This window comes from Anolis carolinensis, unplaced genomic scaffold (genome assembly GCF_035594765.1).
Source record: "Anolis carolinensis isolate JA03-04 unplaced genomic scaffold, rAnoCar3.1.pri scaffold_15, whole genome shotgun sequence".
Lineage (NCBI taxonomy): Eukaryota > Metazoa > Chordata > Lepidosauria > Squamata > Dactyloidae > Anolis > Anolis carolinensis.
In genome coordinates, this window is record NW_026943826.1 from 11,417,434 (window position 1) to 11,441,221 (window position 23,788).

Sequence of the window (23,788 nt, forward strand, 5' to 3'; positions counted from 1 at the left end):
TGCTTCTGGTGTGAGACAATTGGCTGCCTACAGAGACATTGCCCAAAGGACATTGCCCGGATATGTTACTGGGAGGTTTCTATCCTATCCCTGCAAGCTAGAGCTAACAGACGGGAGCTCACCCCAAGAAAAATACTGCTTCTAGTGTGAGACAATTGGCCGTCTACATAGACATTGCCCAGATGTGTTACCATCCTGCTGGGAGGCTTCTCTCATGTCCCTGCAAGCTAGAGCTAACAGACGGAAGCTCACCCCTTCTCGCAGATTCGAACCGCCAACCTTCAGGTCAGCAGTTTGGCCGGCACAAGGGTTTAACCCATTGCGCCACCGTGGCTCATATAGTCCTCCAAGTAAGGGATACATCCTGCCTCAAAGCCCATAAACGTTTCGAAAACAGCATTCGTATACAACCAGATACAACTATGCAAGGCAATGGTTTCGGTTGTTAGACTGAATAACCTGCCATCTCTACTCTGTTAGAATATGGTTTCATGGAACTTTAGCAAAAAAACAGTTTTATTGAAGTCGCTATCATATTTAAAAAAATAAGATACCAAATAACACAGTTAAAATAGTTAAATAACATAGTGAAATACAATATATAAAAGATTTCTGTTATTTCTGTTGCTGGAAAAAAATACCAAAGCAGGGAAACAGGCCTCTCCTATTTCCCCGCCACTTAGCTTTTGCTACTTGGGATCTTCCTCCGCTTTTTCCAGGAAACACATGCAGAAGTTGTCTTTGCTCAAAAGCGCCAGAGAGCTTCCGCTGGGGTGCCAGCAAAGGGAAGTCACCTGGAAGTCACCTGGAAAGAAAGGAATGGGGTTGAAATGACATATATCAATCAAGAACAGACCAAAAGTTCAACATGTAACACACGTGACATAGTGTTATTATTACTCCCAAGCAGTACACAATATAATAATATAATATATTGTATATACATATATTAGCAATATTATAATGTAATACAATATAATAATAATAATACAATATAATAATATTAATTCTTTATTACATGTAATATTGCTAAAATTACAGTACAGTGCTATAGTTTAATATAGTAATATATAATGCTACATATAATACGGATAATATTATTATTGGCATCAAATTCTGCCAGTTTTGCAAGCTGCCCTGAGTCGCTTCGAGTGAGAAGGGCGGGACAGAAATGATGGAAATAAATAAATAAGTAAATCTATATATATAAAAGAGTGATGGCATCACGGCGACCCACAAAACAACAAAACTACAGGCCCCCCAACCTCGAAATTTGACAACACAACCCATCATCCATGCCTCTAGGTTGATACAACAAAAAGAAAAGAAAAATAAAGTCCTACTTAGAGGGAGAGCAATAATTGTTTTTATCCAATTGCTGCCACTTAGAAGGCTAAGCTCCGCCCACTTGGTCTCCTAGCAACCCAATCAGCCCAGTGTTAATAAAAGAATAAAAAATAAAATAAATACAAATAATACAATAAAAATAATTAAAAACACTAAAAAATTAATACAATAAAATACTATAACAAAATAACTAAAAATAATACAACAAAATAATAAAATATAATAAATAAAAAAGATAAGTTACAATAAAATTAATTTAAAAAAATACAAATAACGTCAAATAAAAATTCCACAACAACTTTTAACCAATACCACCACCACTTTGCCACAGCAACGCGTGGCAGGGCACAGCTAGTAATTTTATAATATAATACAGAATAATCATAATTATATATTATATATCACATGTAATATAACTAATAATATTACTGTATAGTGGTATAGTACAATATAGTAATACAGTAGAATCTCACTTATCCAAGCTAAACGGGCCGGCAGAATGTTGGATAAGCGAGTATGTTGGATAATAAGGAGGCATTAAGGAAAAGCCTGTTAAACCTCAAATTAGGTTATGATTTTACAAATTAAGCACCAAAACATCATGTTACACAACAAATTTGACAGAAAAAGTGGTTCAATACGCAGTAATGCTATGTAGTAATTACTGTATTTACGAATTTAGCACCAAAATATCACGACGTATTGAAAACATTGACTACAAAAATGCGTTGGATAATCCAGAATGTTGGATAAGTGAGACTCTACTGTACAATAATAATTATAATTGTATATTATATATTACATGTAATATTACTAATAATATTGCAATATAGTCATATAGTACAATATAGTAATATATAATGCTTATATTGTGCTATGCTAATAATATATTCTATATACATATAATAATAATATTATAATAGTGTTATAATATAGTACACTGTAATACTAATAATAATAATACAATATATTTATTATATATTACATGTAATATTACTAATAATATTACAGCATGATGGTATAGTACAATATAGTAATATTGTAATATATATAGTAATATATAATGCTGATATTGTGCTATGCTAATAATATATTGTATGTATATAATATTGACAATAATATGTAATACAATAATAATACAATATAATATTTATTATATAATACATGTAATATTACTAATAATATTACAGTATGATGGTATAGTAAAATATAGTAATATTGTAATATATATAGTAATATATACAGTAGAGTCTCACTAATCCAAGCCTCGCTTATCCAAGCCTCTGGATAATCCAAGCCATTTTTGTAGTCAATGTTTCCATATAATATATTGTATGTACATAATATTGACAATAATATAATACAATAATAATACAATATAATAATTATATATTATATATCACACAATAATATAATGTAATACAATAATAATAATACAATATAATTATTATTATATATTATATACCACATGTAAAATTACTGATAATATTACAGTATGATGGTATAGTACAATGTACTATGCTAATATAATATATTGTATGTACATAATACTGACAATAATATAATGTAATACAATAATACAATATAATAATTATTATATATTATATATCACACGACAATAATATAATGTAATACAATAATAATAATACAATATAATAATTATTATATATTATATACCACACGTAAAATTACTGATAATATTACAATATGATGGTATAGTAATATTGACAATAATATAATGTAATACAATAATAATAATAATACAATATAATAATTATTATATATTATATACCACATGTAAAATTACTGATAATATTACAGTATGATGGTATAGTACAATGTGCTATGCTAATAATATAATATATTATATTATGTGTGTGTGTGTGTGTGTGTGTGTGTGTGTGTGTGTATATATATATATATATATATATATATATAAAAGAGTGATGGCATCACGGCGACCCACAAAACAACAAAACTACAGGCCCCCCAACCTCGAAATTTGACAACACAACCCATCATCCATGCCTCTAGGTTGATACAACAAAAAGAAAAGAAAAATAAAGTCCTACTTAGAGGGAGAGCAGTAATTGTTTTTATCCAATTCCTGCCACTTAGAAGGCTAAGCTCCGCCCACTTGGTCTCCTAGCAACCCACTCAGCCCAGTGTTAATAAAAGAATAAAAAATAAAATAAATACAAATAATACAATAAAAATAATTAAATACACTAAAAAATTAATACAATAAAATACTATAACAAAATAACTAAAAATAATACAACAAAATAATAAAATATAATAAATAAAAAAGATAAGTTACAATAAAATTAATTAAAAAAAATACAAATAATGTCAGATAAAAATTCCACAACAACTTTTAACCAATACCACCACCACTTTGCCACAGCAACGCGTGGCTGGGCACAGCTAGTATATATATATATATATGAATATTGTATGCACATATAATTTGTAAGCCGTACTGAGTGCCCTTCGGGGTGATGTAATAACAATATCACAATATTGTAATAACAATAAATAGAGAAAGATAATAAATGTAATAAAAATAATACAGAAAAGTAATGTAAATGTAATAATAATGAATAGAGTAAAATAATATAATAATAATAAAGTAAAAAAATAAATATCCTTGACTCGAATATAAGCCGAGGGGGAATTTTTCAGTCTAAAAAAAGGGCTGAAAAACTCGGCTTATACTTGAGTATATACGGTGCAGCTTAGGAGTCCAGTGGAGGTTTTCAAGCAGAGACTGGAGGACAAGAATATCTTGGGGCTGCTTACCATCCATGGGCACCTGGACCGAGACACATCCGGCTGGAGACCACAGGTACACCCTGTTGTTCCCGGAGCAAACGGCCAGCCGGGCCTGGCGGGGATCCCACTGGAAGAGCTGGACCGGGCACAGCTGCTCCAAGATCACAAACAGCTTCATCTTCTGCACGTCCCAGATCCAGACCGCGTTGGGGATCTTATCTATCCAAAGGAAACACCACACGTGAAAGGACAGCATCATCATCATCATCATCATCATTATTAAAGCTGGTAACAGTTTGAAGCTGCAAGTCAGGGTGAGCTCCCAAATAAGAGCCAACCTAGCAGTTCGAAAGCATGCAATGCGAGTAGATCAATAGGTACTGCTTTAACGGGAATGTAGACATGCTAGCAAAACGACGAGTTGTCCACATACAACAGGGTGCCAAGTTTCCAACAGGCCTCTGAGGATGCCTGCCATAGATGTGGGCAAAACGTCAGGAGAGAATGCAAGTAGATCAATAGGTACGGCTTCAATGGGAAGGTAAAGGGGCACCCCATGCTGATATGCTGGCAAAAAGATTTGAGGTGTCCACGGACAACAGGATGCCTCGTTTCCAAGAGATCTCAAAACCTCTGAGGATGCCTGCCATAGATGTGGGTGAAACGTCAGGAGAGAATGCGAGTAGATCAATAGGTACTGCTTTAGCTTTGTCTGTGTAGTGTGTGTAATAGGTACTGAATGTTTGCCTTGTACGTGTATGCTGTAATCCGCTCTGAGTAACTCAGGGGAGATAAAGCGGAATGCAAATAAAGTGTATTATTATTATTATTATTATTATTGACAACAAATTATTATTATTGCCAATACATTATTATTATTATTATTATTGCCAACACATTATTATTGACAATACATTATTATTATTATTATTATTGACAATACATTATTATTACTGACCACACATTATTATTATTGACAATACATTATTATTATTATCATTATTATTATTATTATTATTATTATTATTATTGCCAACACATTATTATTATTTGAAACACAACAAGATGAGTCCACAGCAGACACTCTGCTGGCTGTTGTGGTTGTTGTTATTGTTATTATTATTATTATGTAAGGCAAGGCATACTAACCATTTCTGGTGGCCAGGAAGCAATTGTCGCAGCTGAAAGCCAACATCCCGACCCCAATCCTTGGGTTTGCCCGGTCCGCAGCAGGCTCCACGAGATGCAAGGACAACGGGACCGGGGCAATTTCATCTGCAACGGAAAAGAAGGCGCAGAATGAGAAAGAAATCGCCTCTCTTCAGACTGTTTCCATATCGAGAATAATTATTTTCATGCATATATTTAATGTATGGTATTCCAAAGCAACTCTCAACGTTATGAGCATACAAAGCGGTTCTGTTGAATGTGCCTGAGCTCACATTTACTCTTGGTGCTGAAGAGGGAGCTGGACATTTTCTTGCCTGGGGGAAAAACCAGCTTCTCCGTATCCACCGCCGGAGACTTCTCCACTTCCTTGTAAATAATCTAAAGAGAAAAGCAAGTCGATGCTTTGACATAGTGGTGGGTTCTATAATAATAATAATAATAATAATAATAATAATAATAATAATAATAATAATAATAATAATAATGTTCAATTGCACTATTATTGACCTCCAATAATGATGATAATAATAATAATATGGAAGTTCAATTGCACTAGTATTGGCCTCCATTAATAATAATAATAATAATAATAATAATAATAATAATAATAATAATAATAAAGTTCAATTGCACTATTATTAGCCTCCAATAATAATAATAATATGGAAGTTCAATTGCACTATTATTGGCCTCCATTAATACTACTACTACTACTAATAATAATAATAATAATAAAGTTCAATTGCACTACTATTGGCCTCCATTAATAATAATAACAATAATGAAGTTCAACTGCACTATTATTGGCCTCCATTAATAGTAATAATAATAATAATAATATGGAAGTTCAATTGCACTATTATTGGCCTCCATTAATAATGCTAATAATAATAATAGTAATAATAATAATGAAGTTCAATTGCACTATTATTGGCCTCCAATAATAATAATAATAACAACAAAAACAAAGTTCAACTGCACTATTATTGCCCTCCAATAATGATAATTATAATAATATGGAAGTTCAATTGCACTATTATTGGCCTCCATTAATAATAATAATAGTAATAATAATATGGAAGTTCAATTGCACTATTATTGCCTCCATTAGTAATAATAATAATAATGTTCAATTGCACTATTATTGGCCTCCAATAATGATAATAATAATATGGAAGTTCAATTGCACTATTACTGGCCTCCATTAATAATAATAATAATAATAATATGGAAGTTCAATTGCACTATTATTGGCCTCCAATAATGATAATAATAATAATAATAATAATAATAATAATAATAATAATAATAATAATAATAGTATGGAAGTTCAATTGCACTATTATTGGCCTCCATTAATAATAATAATAATAATAATAATAATAATAATAATAATAATAATAATAATAATAATCTTTTTCAAAAATTCCCCATTCATCCTACTTACTATCTTTGGGCTAACGATATCGACAGGATGCTCAAACTCAGCTATTTTCTTCCAGGTCACGTGGTTGAGAATCCGCACCTATTTAATAGGGGGCAAAACAACAACAACAAGGTCAAAGGGAAAAAAACACAAAACATTTTTTTTTTTTGCAAAGCTTATTTATAAGACATTTACCTTTTCATCGAAGCTGCCGATGGCCAAGAACTGGCTGCTGGGGCTCCAGGCAATGGATTTCACCCCCAGCGACCAATTGTAGGCCGAGTAAGTGGACAACAGGCGGCCGTCGAGCGAGTAGAGCAACACCTTGTACTGCAAGTAAAGAGATTTGCGTCTTAAGAGGCAAGAAAACAGGAGGTGGGAAAGGGATCGAGGAGCCTTAGTGTCTTGGTTAAATATAGGATGTATGGTATGAAAAATAATAATAATATATATATATATAGTAATAATAATAATAATAATAATAAAACTTTATTTATACCCCGCCACCATCTCCCCAATGGGGACTCGGGGCGGCTTACATGGGGCCATGCCCAAGACAATACAATAAACCATAACATAATACAATTAAATAATACATTACATAAAATAAACAGTACAACATAAGGTCAAAACAGCAATATAACAAGAGCGGGCCGAATGAACACTACATTTAAAAACTAGATTAAAAATTAAAACTGGGTGAGAAAGGGATCAGAATAAAAGGGATCAGAATAGTATACTGTATATAATATTCAATATAAAATACCATAATATATAATCATATAATATATTGTATATACATATAATATTGATAATATTATAAAGTAATACAATATAATACTAATAATTATAGTATAATAATAATTATATATTATATATTACATGTAATATTACTAATAATATATATATAGTATATTGTATATGATATACAACATAAAATACAATAATATAATATATTGTATATACATATATTGATAATATTATAAAGTAATACAATACTAATATAATATATATTTATAATATTGATAATAATATTGTAATGTAATACAATATAGCACTAATAATTATACAGTATAATAATAATTATATTAAATATTACATTACTAACAATATATATAGTATATTGTATATGATATACAATATAAAATACAATAATATATCATATATTACATATACATATAATATTGATATTATAATGTAATATAATACTAATAATTATACAGTAAAATAATAATTATATATTAAATATTACATGTAATATTACTAACAATATAGTATATTGTATATGATATACAATAGAAAATACAATAATATAATATATTGTATATACATATAATATTGATATTATAATATAATACTAATAATTATACAGTATAATTATTATTATATATTATATATTACATGTAATAATATATATAGTATATTGTATATGATATACAATATAAAATGCTATAATATATAATATAATGTAATACTTATAATATTGATAATATTATAATGTAATACAATATAATACTAATTAAATAATAATTATATATATTACATGTAATATTAGTAATATATATAATATTGTATATGATATACAATATAAAATAATATATTGCATATACATATAATATTGATAATAATATTATAATGTAATACAATATAATACTAATAATTATACAATATAATAATAATTATTATATATTACATGTAATATGCAGCATAGTGGTATAATGCAATATAGTAATATATATATTATATATATATTGCTTATATTGCGTTATGCTAATAATACAATACATTGTATGTACATATAACTTGTAAGCCGCTCTGAGTTTCTGGACGAGAAGGGCAGGATATCAATGTCGCAAATAAATAAATATTGTTTATATCAAAAATTCCTTATACTTTGGTCCTCTCTGTATTGATTATCTATCCATCATCTACCTCTACACGTCTCCTATATCAAAAATTCATTGCACTTTGCCCTTTCATCTATTTATTTATTTATCTCATGTCAAAAATTGACTCCATCTGTCTATCTATATATCTGTCTATCTACCTATGGTTTCTCTCACCTCAAGGCAGGTGTCCCATACTGCCAAGACACAGCCATTCGGAGCCCATTCAATCCCGGCCATGTCCTGAGTTTCAGTTTCAAAATGCTTCCACCAAAACCGAGAAAAGAAATGAGCGTAGTGTTAGTAATATAAACAAGACTTAGCACGAGTCGCAGTTCATCACCTTGCAGGACAATGGCCCAGTTTATATAGTATTTCCATATTGACCGAGCCCTGTTGTGAAGGCACGCTGGGGGGAAATGGCTATCTCTAGGTCTGGCTACCCAAGCGGCTTCGGTTTACCTTATAATTATACCTCAAACCCCAAAGTAAATACTCTAGAAGCTGATTAAAGATAACCAAAAATATTGTTTATTGAAAACAGGAAACAGTCCTTTTAATGTATTAGAAATAATATGAGGTAAAATCACTGAAATTATACAGAAATAAAACTATATTGATTGAGAATGAAAGCTATAGAGACTATAAAGGATAAACACACAAGCTATGAGGAAACTATAAGGTAAGGACTATAGGGTAAGTACTTTACTATGAGGTATACTATCTAAGCTACAGGTAAGTACAAGGCTATGAGGTAAACTGTAAGGTAAGTACGTGGCTATGATGAGCTCTATCTGTAATGGTAAGTATGAGGCTATGAGGTAAATACCTAAAGCTATGATGTGACTATAAGGTAAGTACGTGATTTATGTTGCCTGTTTGAATTTGCCAGGTCAAAGAACCCAGACCAAATTCTAAGACCTATCTCTAAGAGGTTTTTCTCTGGAATCCCAAAAGGAGGGGAAAAGCCTCTAGAGCAGGGGTCCCCAAACTAAGGCCCGGGGGCCGGATGCGGCCCTCCAAGGTCATTGACCTGGCCCCCACCCTCAATTATAATATTTATTTATATTTATTTATTTATTACATCACTTCTACCCCGCCCTTCTCACCCATCAGGGGACTCAGGGCGGCTTACAGTATAACCATACACATTAAAAACAGTTTTCATCAAATTTAAAAATCCATCAAGATTAAAAATTACAATAAAATTAAGAATAGCCATTAAAATATACATAATTATACATTTAAATATACATTTAAGGCGCTTTCCATGTTCATGTGGGGTCTGTCAGTAGGTCGTATATTCTTATCTCATTTTTTTGCTGCTACTCATGCTCAAATGCCTGGTCCCATCACCACGTTTTTGTCCTCTTTCGGAAAGACAGGAGGGAGGGAGCCTGCCTGACTTCAATGGGGAGGGCGTTCCATAGGCGGGGAGCCACCACTGAAAAGGCCCTGTCTCTCGTCCCCGCCAGCCGCACCTGTGAGGCTGACGGGACCGCGAGCAGGGCCTCATCTGACGATCTTAAGCTTCGAGGTGGGTCGTAGCGGGAGACACGTTCGGACAGATAAGCTTTATCAGTTTTAATAATATAATATATTGTATATACATATGATATTGATAATAATATCATTTTATACAATATAATAATAATACCATATAATAATATTAATTATATGTTATATATTACATATATTACAGTATAGTGGTATAGTTCAATATAGTAATATATAATGTTAATATTGTGCAATAATAATAATAATAATAAGTTTATTTGTATCCCGCCACCATCTCCCCCGGAGGGGACTCGGGGCGGCTCACAGAAATATCAAATACAAAACAATAACAATATACAATACATCAATAAACAATAACATGCACCAATTGTAATATTTGCACATTAATCAAAAAGAATAAAAACACACTTATTAAAAACATAGAATTTAAAAACAGTGAGGTTGTAATAGTAGATTAGCAAAGTGCACATCATAGGTTGTAAACTCAAAACATAGATAAAGTGCTATGCTAATAATATAATATATGGTATGTAGATACAGCTGCTCTAAGTCCCCTTCGGGGTGAGAAGGGCGGGATATAAATGTAGTAAATAAATGTAGTAAATGAATAAATAAATAATTTTAGACTTAGGCTCACCCAGAGTCTGACATGACTTGAAGGCACACAACAACAACAATAATCCTAATTAACCTGACGATCTCATTGGCCAGAAGCAGGCCCACACTTCCTATTGAAAGCCTGATAGGTTTATGTTGGTTAAAATTGTTTTGATTTTTAAATATTGTATTGTTCTTTCATTGTTGTTGTTGTTGTTGTTGTTTTGCAATACAAATAAGACATATGCAGTGTGCATAGAAATTTGTTCGTTTTTTTTTTCCAAATGATAATTCGGCCCCTCAACAGTCTGAAGGATTGTGGACCGGCCCTCGGCTTTAAAAGTTTGGGGACCCCTGCTCTAGAGCCTAGCTCCCAGGCTGAACCAACTCATCCAAACCTAAAGGGGAGTCCCAAGCTCCACCCCCAAAACAGGAGCCAATGGAACATTCCTCCCAAGAACAGCAACCAGGAAATTAGCAAGGGAGGGAAAGCCAAGTAGGACAGCACACCTGTCTTGGCAAACCAATAATAGAACTGGATCCAAATGGGTATTTATTTACCCTCAAAAGCTGCCAATCACTGCAGACGAAAAGGCTGACGTAGTCCTTGCAGTCCCTCCTCTCCGCCAAGGCCATGTAGCGCCCGTCTTTCGTGAACGCGATCCCTGCCAAAAAGAAAGAGAGTGGCCTCAAATATTAGGTTTCAGGTATCGGGATGTGAATGCAATTGAAGTTGAAGTAACGTACCGTATATACTCAGTATAAGCCAAGTTTTTCAGCCCTTTTTAAGGGCTGAAAAAGCCCCCCTCGGCTTATACCCAAATGAAGGTCCTGGTTGGCTTATATTCGAGTATATACGGCACATTTATTATTTTTCTCTATTATTGTTGCTATTATTATATTTATTATTTTGCTCATTATTATTATTATTATATTGCAGGTTGTTATTACTACATTTATTAATTTACTCTTATTATTATATTGCAGGTTATTATTACTTTTATTATTTTACTAATTATTATTATTATATTGCAGGTTGTTATTATTACATTTATTATTTTATAATAATAATAATAATAATAACTTTATTTTTATACCCCGCCCCATCTCACCGAAGGGACTCGGGGCGGCTTACATGGGGCCTGGCCCGATAAAACAAACAAAACAGTAACAAAGCAATAAGACAATTATCCCAGTAAAAAACATCAACATCAATAAAAACAATCATTAAAATCAACAAGCAGGATACAGTGTTAAAAACAGGAGACTAATTCGTAGATCCCAGGCGAAATGCAGAATGATACGAAATGGGAAAAGGAAATCTCAAGTTGAATGGACAATAAAGTGCGGTATAAAATGGCAAAACAACAACAATGGGACTCTATTTTACTCTATTATTATTATTATTATTATTATTATTATTATTATTATATTGCAGGATGTTATTGCTACATTTATTAATTTACTCTTATTATTATATTGCAGGTTATTATTACTTTTATTATTTTACTAATTATTATTATTATTATATTGCAGGTTGTTATTATTACATTTATTATTTTACTCTATTATTATATTGCAGGTTGTTTTATTACATTTATTATTTTACTATTATTATTATTATTATTAATAATAATAATAATAATAATTCAGCTTATACTCCAATGAAGGTCCTGGTCGGCTTATATTTGAGTATATACAGCACATTTATTATTTTTCTCTATTATTGTTGCTATTACAGTATTACATTTATTATTTTACTCTATTTATTATTATTATTATTATTATTATTATTATTATTATTATTATTATTATTATTATATTGCAGGTTGTTTTATTACATTTATTATTTTACTCTATTATATTATTGCAGGTTGTTTTATTACATTTATTATTTTAATAATAAATAATAATAAAACTTTATTTATACCCCGCCACCATCTCCCCACGGGGACTCAGGGCAGCTTACATGGGGCAGCGGCCCAAACAACATAAGGACAAAATGTAAGCAACATAATACAAATCACAATATAAAAAGATAAAACAGTGATAATAATAATAATAATAATTTTACTCTATTATTATTATTATTATTATTATTATTATTATTATATTGCAGGTTGTTATTATTACATTTATTAATTTACTCTTATTATTATATTGCAGGTTGTTTTATTACATTTATTATTTTACTATTATTATTATTATTATTATTATTTTGCAGGTTATAGAGAGTGCTGTAAACATGTCCAAGGGCCCTGCCAATGTCCTTCACAAAGCCCACCACCAAAGTGAAGGCTTTCGTATGGGGACAATTTCTGCTTTGCCTCCACCACAGACATCCCAGTGTTCCTTACTCTTGCCATTTTTTGTAAAAAAAATAAATAAAAAAGGACTTTTTCAAATAACCCAGGCAATGCCGGATACCCAAGGTAGTTGTACAGTAGAGTCTCATTTATCCAACACTCGCTTATCCAACGTTCTGGATTATCCAACGCATTTTTGTAGTCAATGTTTTCAATATATCATGATATTTTGGTGCTAAATTCGTACATACAGTAATTACTACATAGCATTACTGTGTATTGAACTGCTTTTTCTGTCAGATTTGTTGCATAATGTGATGTTTTGGTGCTTAATTTGTAAAATCATAACCTAATTTAATGTTTAATAGGCTTTTCCTTAATCTCTCCTTATTATCCAACATATTCACTTATGCAACGTTCTGCCGGCCCGTTTACGTTGGATAAGCGAGACTCTACTGTATATTGAAAAAAACACTTTGCTATATTACGTTATCCCCACTTACCCTGCTGACAGGCCTTGGGGTACTTGATATAAGACACGGATTTGGTGCACAAGGACCATACAGTGATCCTCAGCTGTTGGAAACAAGAGAAAGAGACATTTTAGCCTCTTTTGTATCGCCTCTGTTTACACTTGTTATAATCTGACATTTTGGTCCAGGGAATGAAAATACTTCCTGCCTATCAGATATATTTACATGACTATTCATAACAGTAGCAAAACGACAGTGGTGAAGTCGCAACAAAAATAATACTTTTATGGTTGGGAGGACATCACAACATGAGGAACTGCATTAGGAAAGTTGAGAACCACTGTTGTAGGTGGCAACATTGGATATCTCCGAGATATTGCTCTCACTTACGTGGAACTCGGTGGTGTTGAGGAGGTGACGGCCGTCGGGGCTCCAGCAAGTGGCCACCAGCCCGGCCGAGCCTTCGTCGATCTTGCAATGCCAGTTGGGCTGCTCCAAGGACCAGACCTGAGACAATAATATATAATAATATAATACATTGTATATACATATAAGATTGATAACAATATTATTATAATGTAGGACAATATAATAATGCACTATTATAATTGTATATTATACATTACATGTAATAGTACTAATAGTATTGCAGTATAGTGGTATAATACAATATAGTAATATATAATGCTTACATTGTGCTATGCTAATAATAATATAATATATTGTACGTACATATAATATTGTTATTATAATGCAATACAATACACAGTAAGAGTCTCACTTATCCAAGCTAAACGGGCCGGCAGAAGCTTGGATAAGTGAATATCTTGGATAATAAGGAGGGATTAAGGAAAAGCCTATTAAACATCAAATTAGGTTATGATTTTACAAATTAAGCACCAAAACTTCATGTTTTACAACAAATTTGACAGAAAAAGTAGTTCAATATGCAGTAATGCTATGTTGTAATTACTGTATTTATGAATTTAGCACCAAAATATCATGATATATTGAAAACATTGACTAAAAAAATGGCTTGGATTATCCAGAAGCTTGGATAAGCGAGGCTTGGATAAGTGAGACTCTACTGTAATAATAATAACACACTATTATAATTGTATATTATATGTTACATGTAATATTACACATAATATTGCAGTATGGTGATGCTTATATTGTGCTATGCTAATAATAATATAATGTATGTTCATATAATATTAATATAATGTAATACAATATAATAATAATATTGCAGCATAGTGGTATAGTACAATATAGTAATATATTATGCTTATATTGTGCTATGCTAATAATAATATAATATATTATATTGTACGTACATAAAATATTGTTATTATAATGCAATACAATATAATAATAATAACACACTATTATAATTGTAAATTATATGTTACATGTAATATTACGCATAATATTGCAGTATAGTGATGCTTATATTATGCTATGCTAATAATAATATATTGTATGTTCATATAATTTTAATATAATGTAATACAATATAATAATAATACACTATTATAATTGTATATATATCTATTTATATGTATTACTAATAATATTGCAGTATAATGGTATAATACAATATAGTAATAGATAATGCTTATATTGTGCTATGCTAATAATAATATATTGTACGTACATATAATATTGTTATTATAATGCAATACAATATAATAATAATAACACACTATTATAATTGTATATTATATATTACATGTAATATTACTAATAATATTGCAGTATAGTGGTATAATACAATATAGTAATATATTATGCTTATATTGTGCTATGCTAATAATATAATATATTGTATGTAAATATAATACTGATAATATTATAATGTAATACAATATAATACTAATAATAATACAATATAATAATATTAATTATATATTACATGTAACATTACTAACAATATTGCAGTATAGTGGTATAATACAATATAGTGATATATAAAGCTAATATTGTGCTATACTAATAATAAAGTATACTGTATATTCATATAATATTGATATTATAATGTAATACAATACAATAATACAATATAATAATATTAATTATAATTTATATATTCCATGTAATATTACTAATAATATTGCAGTATAATAGTATAATACAATATAGTAATATATAATGCTTATATTATGCTATGCTAATAATAATATATTGTATATACATATAATATTGATAATATTATAATGTAATACAATATAATAATAATACAATATAATAATATTAATTATAATTTATATATTCCATGTAATACTAATAATATTGCAGTATAGTGGTATAGTACAATATAGTGATATATAAAGCTAATATTGTGCTATACTAATAATATAGTATATTGTATATACATATAATATTGATATTATAATGTAATATAATATAATAATAATACACTATTATAATTGCATATATATCTATTCTATGCATTACTAATAATATTGCAGTACAGTGGTATAGTACGATATAATAATATATAATGCTTATATTGTGCTATGCTAATAATATAATAATATATTGTATGTACATATAACTTATAAGCCGCCCTGAGTCCCCTTCGGGGTGAGAAGGGCGGGATATAAATAAATAAGAAATAAATAAAGTTTCAAAACAAGCCCACCTGCACAATTCCGCGTTTGTACATTGCGCATAAGATAAAGAGGGAGTCCGAAGACCACTCGATGTGCTGGATTTGGTCCAAACAGGTGAAGAGACGCAGGATTTGGAGGGTGTGGGCCTCGCGGACCACCAAACGGTACTGCACCCCTGAAGCCTGGATGAGAAAACTTATATAAATATACAGAAACTGACAAGATATATATTAGACATGTGCACGAAATTAGTTCCTACTGTTCCTTTCGTGTCTTCCATTTCTTCGGAAGCACGGAACAGGATGATTCCCTCCCCACACGAAAATCTGCTCGACACGAAAGCCTGATGCTCGGAGCTCGGCTGCAGGCTTGGAAAGCCTGATGCTTGGAGCTTGGCTGCAGGCTTGCTCTGGACCTGCCTACACTCCCTGCTACACATGCGCTCTTGGAGATTGTAGCAACAAGGCGTGTGTGGCGGGATGTGCAGAAAGGCAGGTTCGGAGCTCAGCTGCAGGCTCGCTCAAGGCCTGTCTGCACGACCCACCACACATGTACTCTTGGAGAGAGTGGCGACAAGGTGTGTGTGGCGGAAAATGCAGAAAAGCAGGTTTGGAGCTCAGCTGCAGGCTCATCAAGGCATGCCCGCATGCCCTGCCACACATGCACTCTCAGAAAGTGTGGCAACAAGTCATGTGTGGCAGGATGTGCAGAAAGGCAGGCTTGGAGCTCAGCTGCAGGCTCGCTCAAGGCCTGTCTGCACGACCCACCACACATGTACTCTTGGAGAGAGTGGCGACAAGGTGTGTGTGGCGGAATATGCAGAAAAGCAGGGGTGGAGCTCAGCTGCAGGCTCATCAAGGCATGCCCGCATGCCCCACCACACATGTGCTCTTGGAGAGTGGCGACAAGGCATGTGACATGATGTGCAGAAAAGCAGGTTTGGAGCTCAGCTGCAGGCTCTCTCCAGGCCTGCCTGTATGCCCTGCCACACATGCACTCTCAGAAAGTGTGGCAACAAGTCATGTGTGGCAGGATGTGCAGAAAGGCAGGCTTGGAGCTCAGCTGCAGGTTCGCTGAAGGCCTGCCTGCACGCCCCACCACACATGTACTCTTGGAGAGAGTGGTGACAAGGCGTGTGTGGCGATATGTGCAGAAAAACAGGACTGGAGCTCGGCTGCAGGTTCGCTGAAGGCCTGCCTGCATGCCCCACCACACACACACTACTGGAGAGAGTGGTGACAAGGCGTGTGTGGCGATATGTGCAGAAAAACAGGACTGGAGCTCGGCTGCAGGCTCACTCAAGGCCTGCCTGCATGCCCACCACACACACACTCCTGGAGAGAGTGGTGACAAGGCGTGTGTGGCGATATGTGCAGAAAAACAGGACTGGAGCTCGGCTGCAGGCTCGCTCCAGGCCTGCCTGCATGCCCCACCACACACACACTCCTGGAGAGAGTGGTGACAAGGCATGAGACATGATGTGCAGGAAGGCATGTTTGGAGCTCAGCTGCAGGCTCACTCAAGGCCTGCCTGCATGCCCCACCACACACACACTCTTGGAGAGAGTGGTGACAAGGCGTGTGTGGAGATATGTGCAGAAAAACAGGACTGGAGCTCGGCTGCAGGCTCGCTCCAGGCCTGCCTGCATGCCCCACCACACACACACTCCTGGAGAGAGTGGTGACAAGGCGTGTGTGGCGATATGTGCAGAAAAACAGGACTGGAGCTCGGCTGCAGGCTCACTCAAGGCCTGCCTGCATGCCCACCACACACACACTCCTGGAGAGAGTGGTGACAAGGCGTGTGTGGCGATATGTGCAGAAAAACAGGACTGGAGCTCGGCTGCAGGTTCGCTGAAGGCCTGCCTGCATGCCCCACCACACACACACTCTTGGAGAGAGTGGTGACAAGGCGTGTGTGGCGATATGTGCAGAAAAACAGGACTGGAGCTCGGCTGCAGGCTCACTCAAGGCCTGCCTGCATGCCCACCACACACACACTCCTGGAGAGAGTGGTGACAAGGCGTGTGTGGCGATATGTGCAGAAAAACAGGACTGGAGCTCGGCTGCAGGCTCGCTCCAGGCCTGCCTGCATGCCCCACCACACACACACTCCTGGAGAGAGTGGTGACAAGGCATGAGACATGATGTGCAGGAAGGCATGTTTGGAGCTCAGCTGCAGGCTCACTCAAGGCCTGCCTGCATGCCCCACCACACACACACTCTTGGAGAGAGTGGTGACAAGGCGTGTGTGGAGATATGTGCAGAAAAACAGGACTGGAGCTCGGCTGCAGGCTCGCTCCAGGCCTGCCTGCATGCCCCACCACACACACACTCCTGGAGAGAGTGGTGACAAGGCGTGAGACATGATGTGCAGGAAGGCAGGTTTGGAGCTCAGCTGCAGGCTCACTCAAGGCCTGCCTGCATGCCCACCACACACACACTCCTGGAGAGAGTGGTGACAAGGCGTGTGTGGAGATATGTGCAGAAAAACAGGACTGGAGCTCGGCTGCAGGCTCGCTCCAGGCCTGCCTGCATGCCCCACCACACACACACTCCTGGAGAGAGTGGTGACAAGGCGTGAGACATGATGTGCAGGAAGGCATGTTTGGAGCTCGGCTGCAGGCTCGCTCCAGGCCTGCCTGCATGCCCCACCACACACACACTCCTGGAGAGAGTGGTGACAAGGCGTGAGACATGATGTGCAGGAAGGCATGTTTGGAGCTCAGCTGCAGGCTCACTCAAGGCCTGCCTGCATGCCCACCACACACACACTCCTGGAGAGAGTGGTGACAAGGCGTGAGACATGATGTGCAGGAAGGCAGGTTTGGAGCTCAGCTGCAGGCTCACTCCAGGTCTGCCTGTATGCTCTGCCATACATGCCCTCTCAGAGAGTGTGGCGACGTGTGTGGCGGGATGTGCGGGAAGCTTACCAGGCATTTCCCATCTGGAGAAAACTTGCACAACTGGTTGGAGAGTTTAAATATTTCGGAGAAATTCATACTGTCCAATTCTGTCCTGCTTCTCTATCCTTTATTCCACCAAAGAAATGGGAGGTCTTGATGGTCGTTCTCTCAGACAAAGGTCCCTGTCCTTGAATATAGACTATCAATCTTCCACATCATGAGAGGGAAGTTCAGGAAGGGCAGTATTAATTCTACAGGAACGAAGATACAAATGTCCTAAAATATATATAACGTGAAGGAAGCTCCTCTCAGCGGGAAAGGATCGGCTCCCGGCTCCATCCAGAAGAAGAACGAAGGAAGGCCGACCATCTCCCCACCTGGAAAATAAATATTATGATCAAATTATGTGTGTGTGTATATACAACAGAAACATTATTAAACCAATATAACAGAAATAGTAGTAAATAAATGTAACAAATATTAAGAAATATTAAATAAATATAACAATTATAAACAAGAGTATATCCTCTACATCTGTATGTATGTGTGTGTGTGTGTATATATATACAATAGAAAAATCATTAAACAAATATAATCGAAATATTGGCAAATAAAAATAACAGAAATATTATGAAATATTAAATAAATATAACAGAAATATTAATGAAATGGTGAACAACTGTAATAGGAACATTAGTACATATGAAATATTTTTTTAAAATACCAAACAAATATATCATTAATTAAATGTAATATATTTAAAATAAAAACGAATACAGTAGTCTCGCTTAGCCAACGTAAACGGGCCAGCAGAACGTTGGTTAAGTGAATATGTTGGATAATAAGGAGAGATTAAGGAAAAGCTATTAAACATCAAATTAGGTTATGGTTTTACAAATTAAGCACCAAAACATCATGTTATACAACAAATTTGACAGAAAAAGTAGTTCAATACGCAGTAATGCTATGTTGTAATTACTGTATTTACGAATTTAGCACCAAAATATCACGATGTATTGAAAACATTGACTACAAAAATGCGTTGGATAATCCAGAACGTTGGATAAGCGAGTGTTGGATAAGTGAGACTCTACTGTATATATATACAACAGAAACATTATTAAACCAGTATAATAGAAATAGTAGTAGATAAATGTAACAGAAATATTATGAAATATTGAATAAATATAACAGAAAGATAAACAAGAGTATATTTATATCTGTATGTGATATATATATTTATATATATATATATATGAATATAGTAGAAATATTAGTAAATAAATATAACAGAAATATTATGAAATGTTGAATAAATATAACAGAAAGATATACAAGAGTATATCTATATCTGTATGTGATATATATATATATATATATATATGAATATAGTAGAAATAATAGTAAATAAATATAACAGAAATATCTTGAAATGTTGAATAAATATAACAGAAAGATATACAAGAGTATATCTGTATCTGTATGTGATATATATATATATGAATATAGTAGAAATATTAGCAATAAAATATAACAGAAATATTATGAAATGTTGAATAAATATAACAGAAAGAAAAACAAGAGTATATCTCTATATCTATGTGTTATATATACAGTATGTATGTATGTGTGTGTGTGTGTGTGTGTGTGTGTGTGTATATATATATATATATATATATATATATATATATATATAAACATATTTGAAGAAATAATAGAAATATTAGCAATAAAATATAACAGAAATATTATGAAATGTTGAATAAATATAACAGAAAGAAAAACAAGAGTATATCTCTATATCTATGTGTTATATATACAGTATGTATGTATGTATGTATGTATGTATATATATATATATATATATATATATATATATATATATATATATATATAAACATATTTGAAGAAATAATAGAAATATTAGCAAATAAATATAACAGAAATATTATGAAATGTTGAATAAATATAACAGAAAGAAAAACAAGAGTATATCTCTATATCTATGTGTTATATATACAGTATGTATGTATGTATATATATATATATATATAAACATATTTGAAGAAATAATAGAAATATTAGCAAATAAATATAACACAAATATTATGAAATATTGAATATAACAGAAAGATATACAAGAGTATATCTCTATATCTATATGTGTTATATATATAAACATATTTGAACAAATAATAGAAATATTAGCAAATAAATATAACAAATATTATGAAATGTTGAATAAATATAACAGAAAGATATACAAGAGTATATCTCTATATCTATGTGTTATATATACAGTATGTATGTGTGTGTGTATATATATATATATATATATATAAACATATTTGAAGAAATAATAGAAATATTAGCAAATAAATATAACAGAAATATTATGAAGTATTGAATATAACAGAAAGATATACAAGAGTATATCTCTATATCTATATGTGTTATATATATAAACATATTTGAACAAATAATAGAAATATTAGCAAATAAATATAACAAATATTATGAAATGTTGAATAAATATAACAGAGAGATAAACAAGAGTATATCCTCTATATCTGTATGTGATATATATATATATGTGAATATAGAAATATTAGCAAATAAATATAACAGAAATATTATGAAATGTTGAATAAATATAACAGAAAGATAAATAAGAATATATCCTCTATATCTGTACGTATGTGTGTATATATACATATACATATATATATATATATATATATATATATATATATTTACAACAGAAACGTTATTAAACAAATATAATAGAAATACAGTAGAGTCTCACTTATCCAACATAAACGGGCCGGCAGAACGTTGGATAAGTGAATATGTTGGATAATAAGGAGACATTAAGAAAAAAGCCAATTAAATTAGGTGATGGTTTTACAAATGAAGCACCAAAACATCATGTTATACAGTAGAGTCTCACTTATCCAACATAAACGGGCCGGCAGAACGTTGGATAAGTGAATATGTTGGATAATAGGGAGACATTAAGAAAAAGCCAATTAAATTAGGTGATGGTTTTACAAATGAAGCACCAAAACATCATGTTATACAGTAGAGTCTCACTTATCTAACATAAACGGGCCGGCAGAACGTTGGATAAGTGAATATGTTGGATAATAAGGAGACATTAAGAAAAAGCCAATTAAACATCAAATTAGGTGATGGTTTTACAAATTCAGCACCAAAACATCATGTTATACAACAAATTTGACAGAAAAAGTAGTTCAATACACAGTAATGTTGGATAATCCAGAACGTTGGATAAGTGAGACTCTACTGTACTGTATTAGCAAATAAATATAACAGAAATACCACAAAATATTAAATAAATATAATATAAATAAATATTAATTGTTGTGAACAAATGTAATAGGAATGTTAGTACATAAAAATATAAATATAAAATATATGTTGGGAATTGTGGGAGTTGGAGTCCAAAACACCTCGAGGGCCCAAGTTGGCCCAGGCCTGCTCTAGAGTTGGATATAGACAATATAGATATATATATAATATAGAAATAAAGGTTAGAAAAGGAAAAAAATATGGGAAATAGGGGTCAAAATGTGGGGCTGAGAAGAAAAAAAATTACCTCAAAACGCTCCGTGAAGAGAAAGCCTCAAACACACCTCCACGCGCATGCGCCCTGGGGGGGGGAAAAAAACTACAGCCAGCGGCTTCCAAGACTCCCGCCAATCAAGCCGCCTCTTCGCGGGCCGGAAGTGCCTCCCTTAGCCAGACCGGAAAGGGCGGTGCTACAGTCCCAGGGCATGCTGGGATATGTAGTTCCGCAGGGTTTCCTATTAAACTGAGCTATTTTCCCTTGTTTATATAGTTGCAGCTCGTTCGACTCCCTGTGTTTAAGTCACAGTTGTACAAAATGGATAAGACTGGATAACAAATTTTAAGTACTGCTGGAGTATAATTATAATAATAATAATTATTATTGTGCACATCCAAAAATAAAATTATTATTAATATTATCCACATAGCCTTTAGGAGATGATGATGATGATGATGATGATGATGATAATAATGCAATTCGTATCCATTTAGCTTTGACTTTGGGAGATAATAATAATAATAATGTAACTAGCATCCATTTAGCTTTGACTTTGGGAGATAATAATAATAATAATAATGTAACTAGTATCCATTTAGCTTTGACTTTGGGAGATAATAATAATAATAATGTAACTAGTATCCATTTAGCTTTGGGAGATAATAATATTAATATTATAATAATAATAATAATAATAATAATAATAATAATAATAATGTAACTAGTATCCATTTAGCTTCGACTTTGGGAGATAATAATAATAATAATAATAATAATAATGTAACTAGTATCCATTTAGCTTTGACTTTGGGAGATAATAATAATATAATATAATAATAATAATAATAATAATAATAATAATAATGTAACTAGTATCCATTTAGCTTCGACTTTGGGAGATAATAATAATAATAATGTAACTAGCATCCATTTAGCTTTGACTTTGGGAGATAATAATATTAATATAATAATAATAATAATAATAATAATAATGTAACTAGCATCCATTTAGCTTTGACTTTGGGAGATGATAATAATAATAATAATAATAATAATAATAATAATGTAACTAGTATCCATTTAGCTTTGACTTTGGGAGATAATAATAATAATAATAATAATGTAACTAGTATCCATTTAGCTTTGACTTTGGGAGATAATAATAATAATAATAATGT

At 32.8% G+C, this 23,788-nt stretch overlaps 1 protein-coding gene across 2 annotated transcripts; it reads right to left on the minus strand.

Moving 5' to 3' along the window:
- Positions 1 to 498: 498 nt before the first annotated feature.
- wrap73 (WD repeat containing, antisense to TP73) lies at positions 499 to 22,785 on the minus strand. 2 transcript variants are annotated; one of them, XM_062965623.1, is made up of 13 exons: positions 22,641 to 22,785; positions 19,049 to 19,398; positions 16,146 to 16,298; positions 13,889 to 14,005; positions 13,529 to 13,601; positions 11,281 to 11,384; positions 8,782 to 8,868; positions 6,914 to 7,048; positions 6,740 to 6,817; positions 5,565 to 5,670; positions 5,272 to 5,397; positions 4,150 to 4,341; positions 499 to 805 (listed from the first exon to the last, which is right to left on the minus strand). In XM_062965623.1, exons 2-13 carry the CDS (start codon positions 19,115 to 19,117, stop codon positions 690 to 692), a joined length of 1,356 nt encoding a protein of 451 aa, XP_062821693.1. In that variant the 5' UTR covers positions 19,118 to 19,398; positions 22,641 to 22,785; the 3' UTR covers positions 499 to 689. The 2 variants fall into 2 exon arrangements, with proteins under 2 accessions (XP_062821693.1, XP_062821694.1); XM_062965624.1 differs by lacking the exon at positions 8,782 to 8,868.
- Positions 22,786 to 23,788: the final 1,003 nt, after the last annotated feature.

What these genes read in the sequence shown, in the direction of transcription:
- wrap73 (XM_062965623.1), bottom strand. Translation starts at nt 19,117, where the DNA reads ATGAATTTCTCCGAAATATTTAAACTCTCCAACCAGTTGTGCAAGTTT. An exon ending in CTCCAGATGGGAAATGCCTG is followed by an intron (nt 16,299 to 19,048) that starts GTAAGCTTCCCG and finishes TTTCTCATCCAG; the next exon opens with GCTTCAGGGGTGCAGTACCG. An exon ending in CCCCAAGGCCTGTCAGCAGG is followed by an intron (nt 11,385 to 13,528) that starts GTAAGTGGGGAT and finishes TCTTTTTGGCAG; the next exon opens with GGATCGCGTTCACGAAAGAC.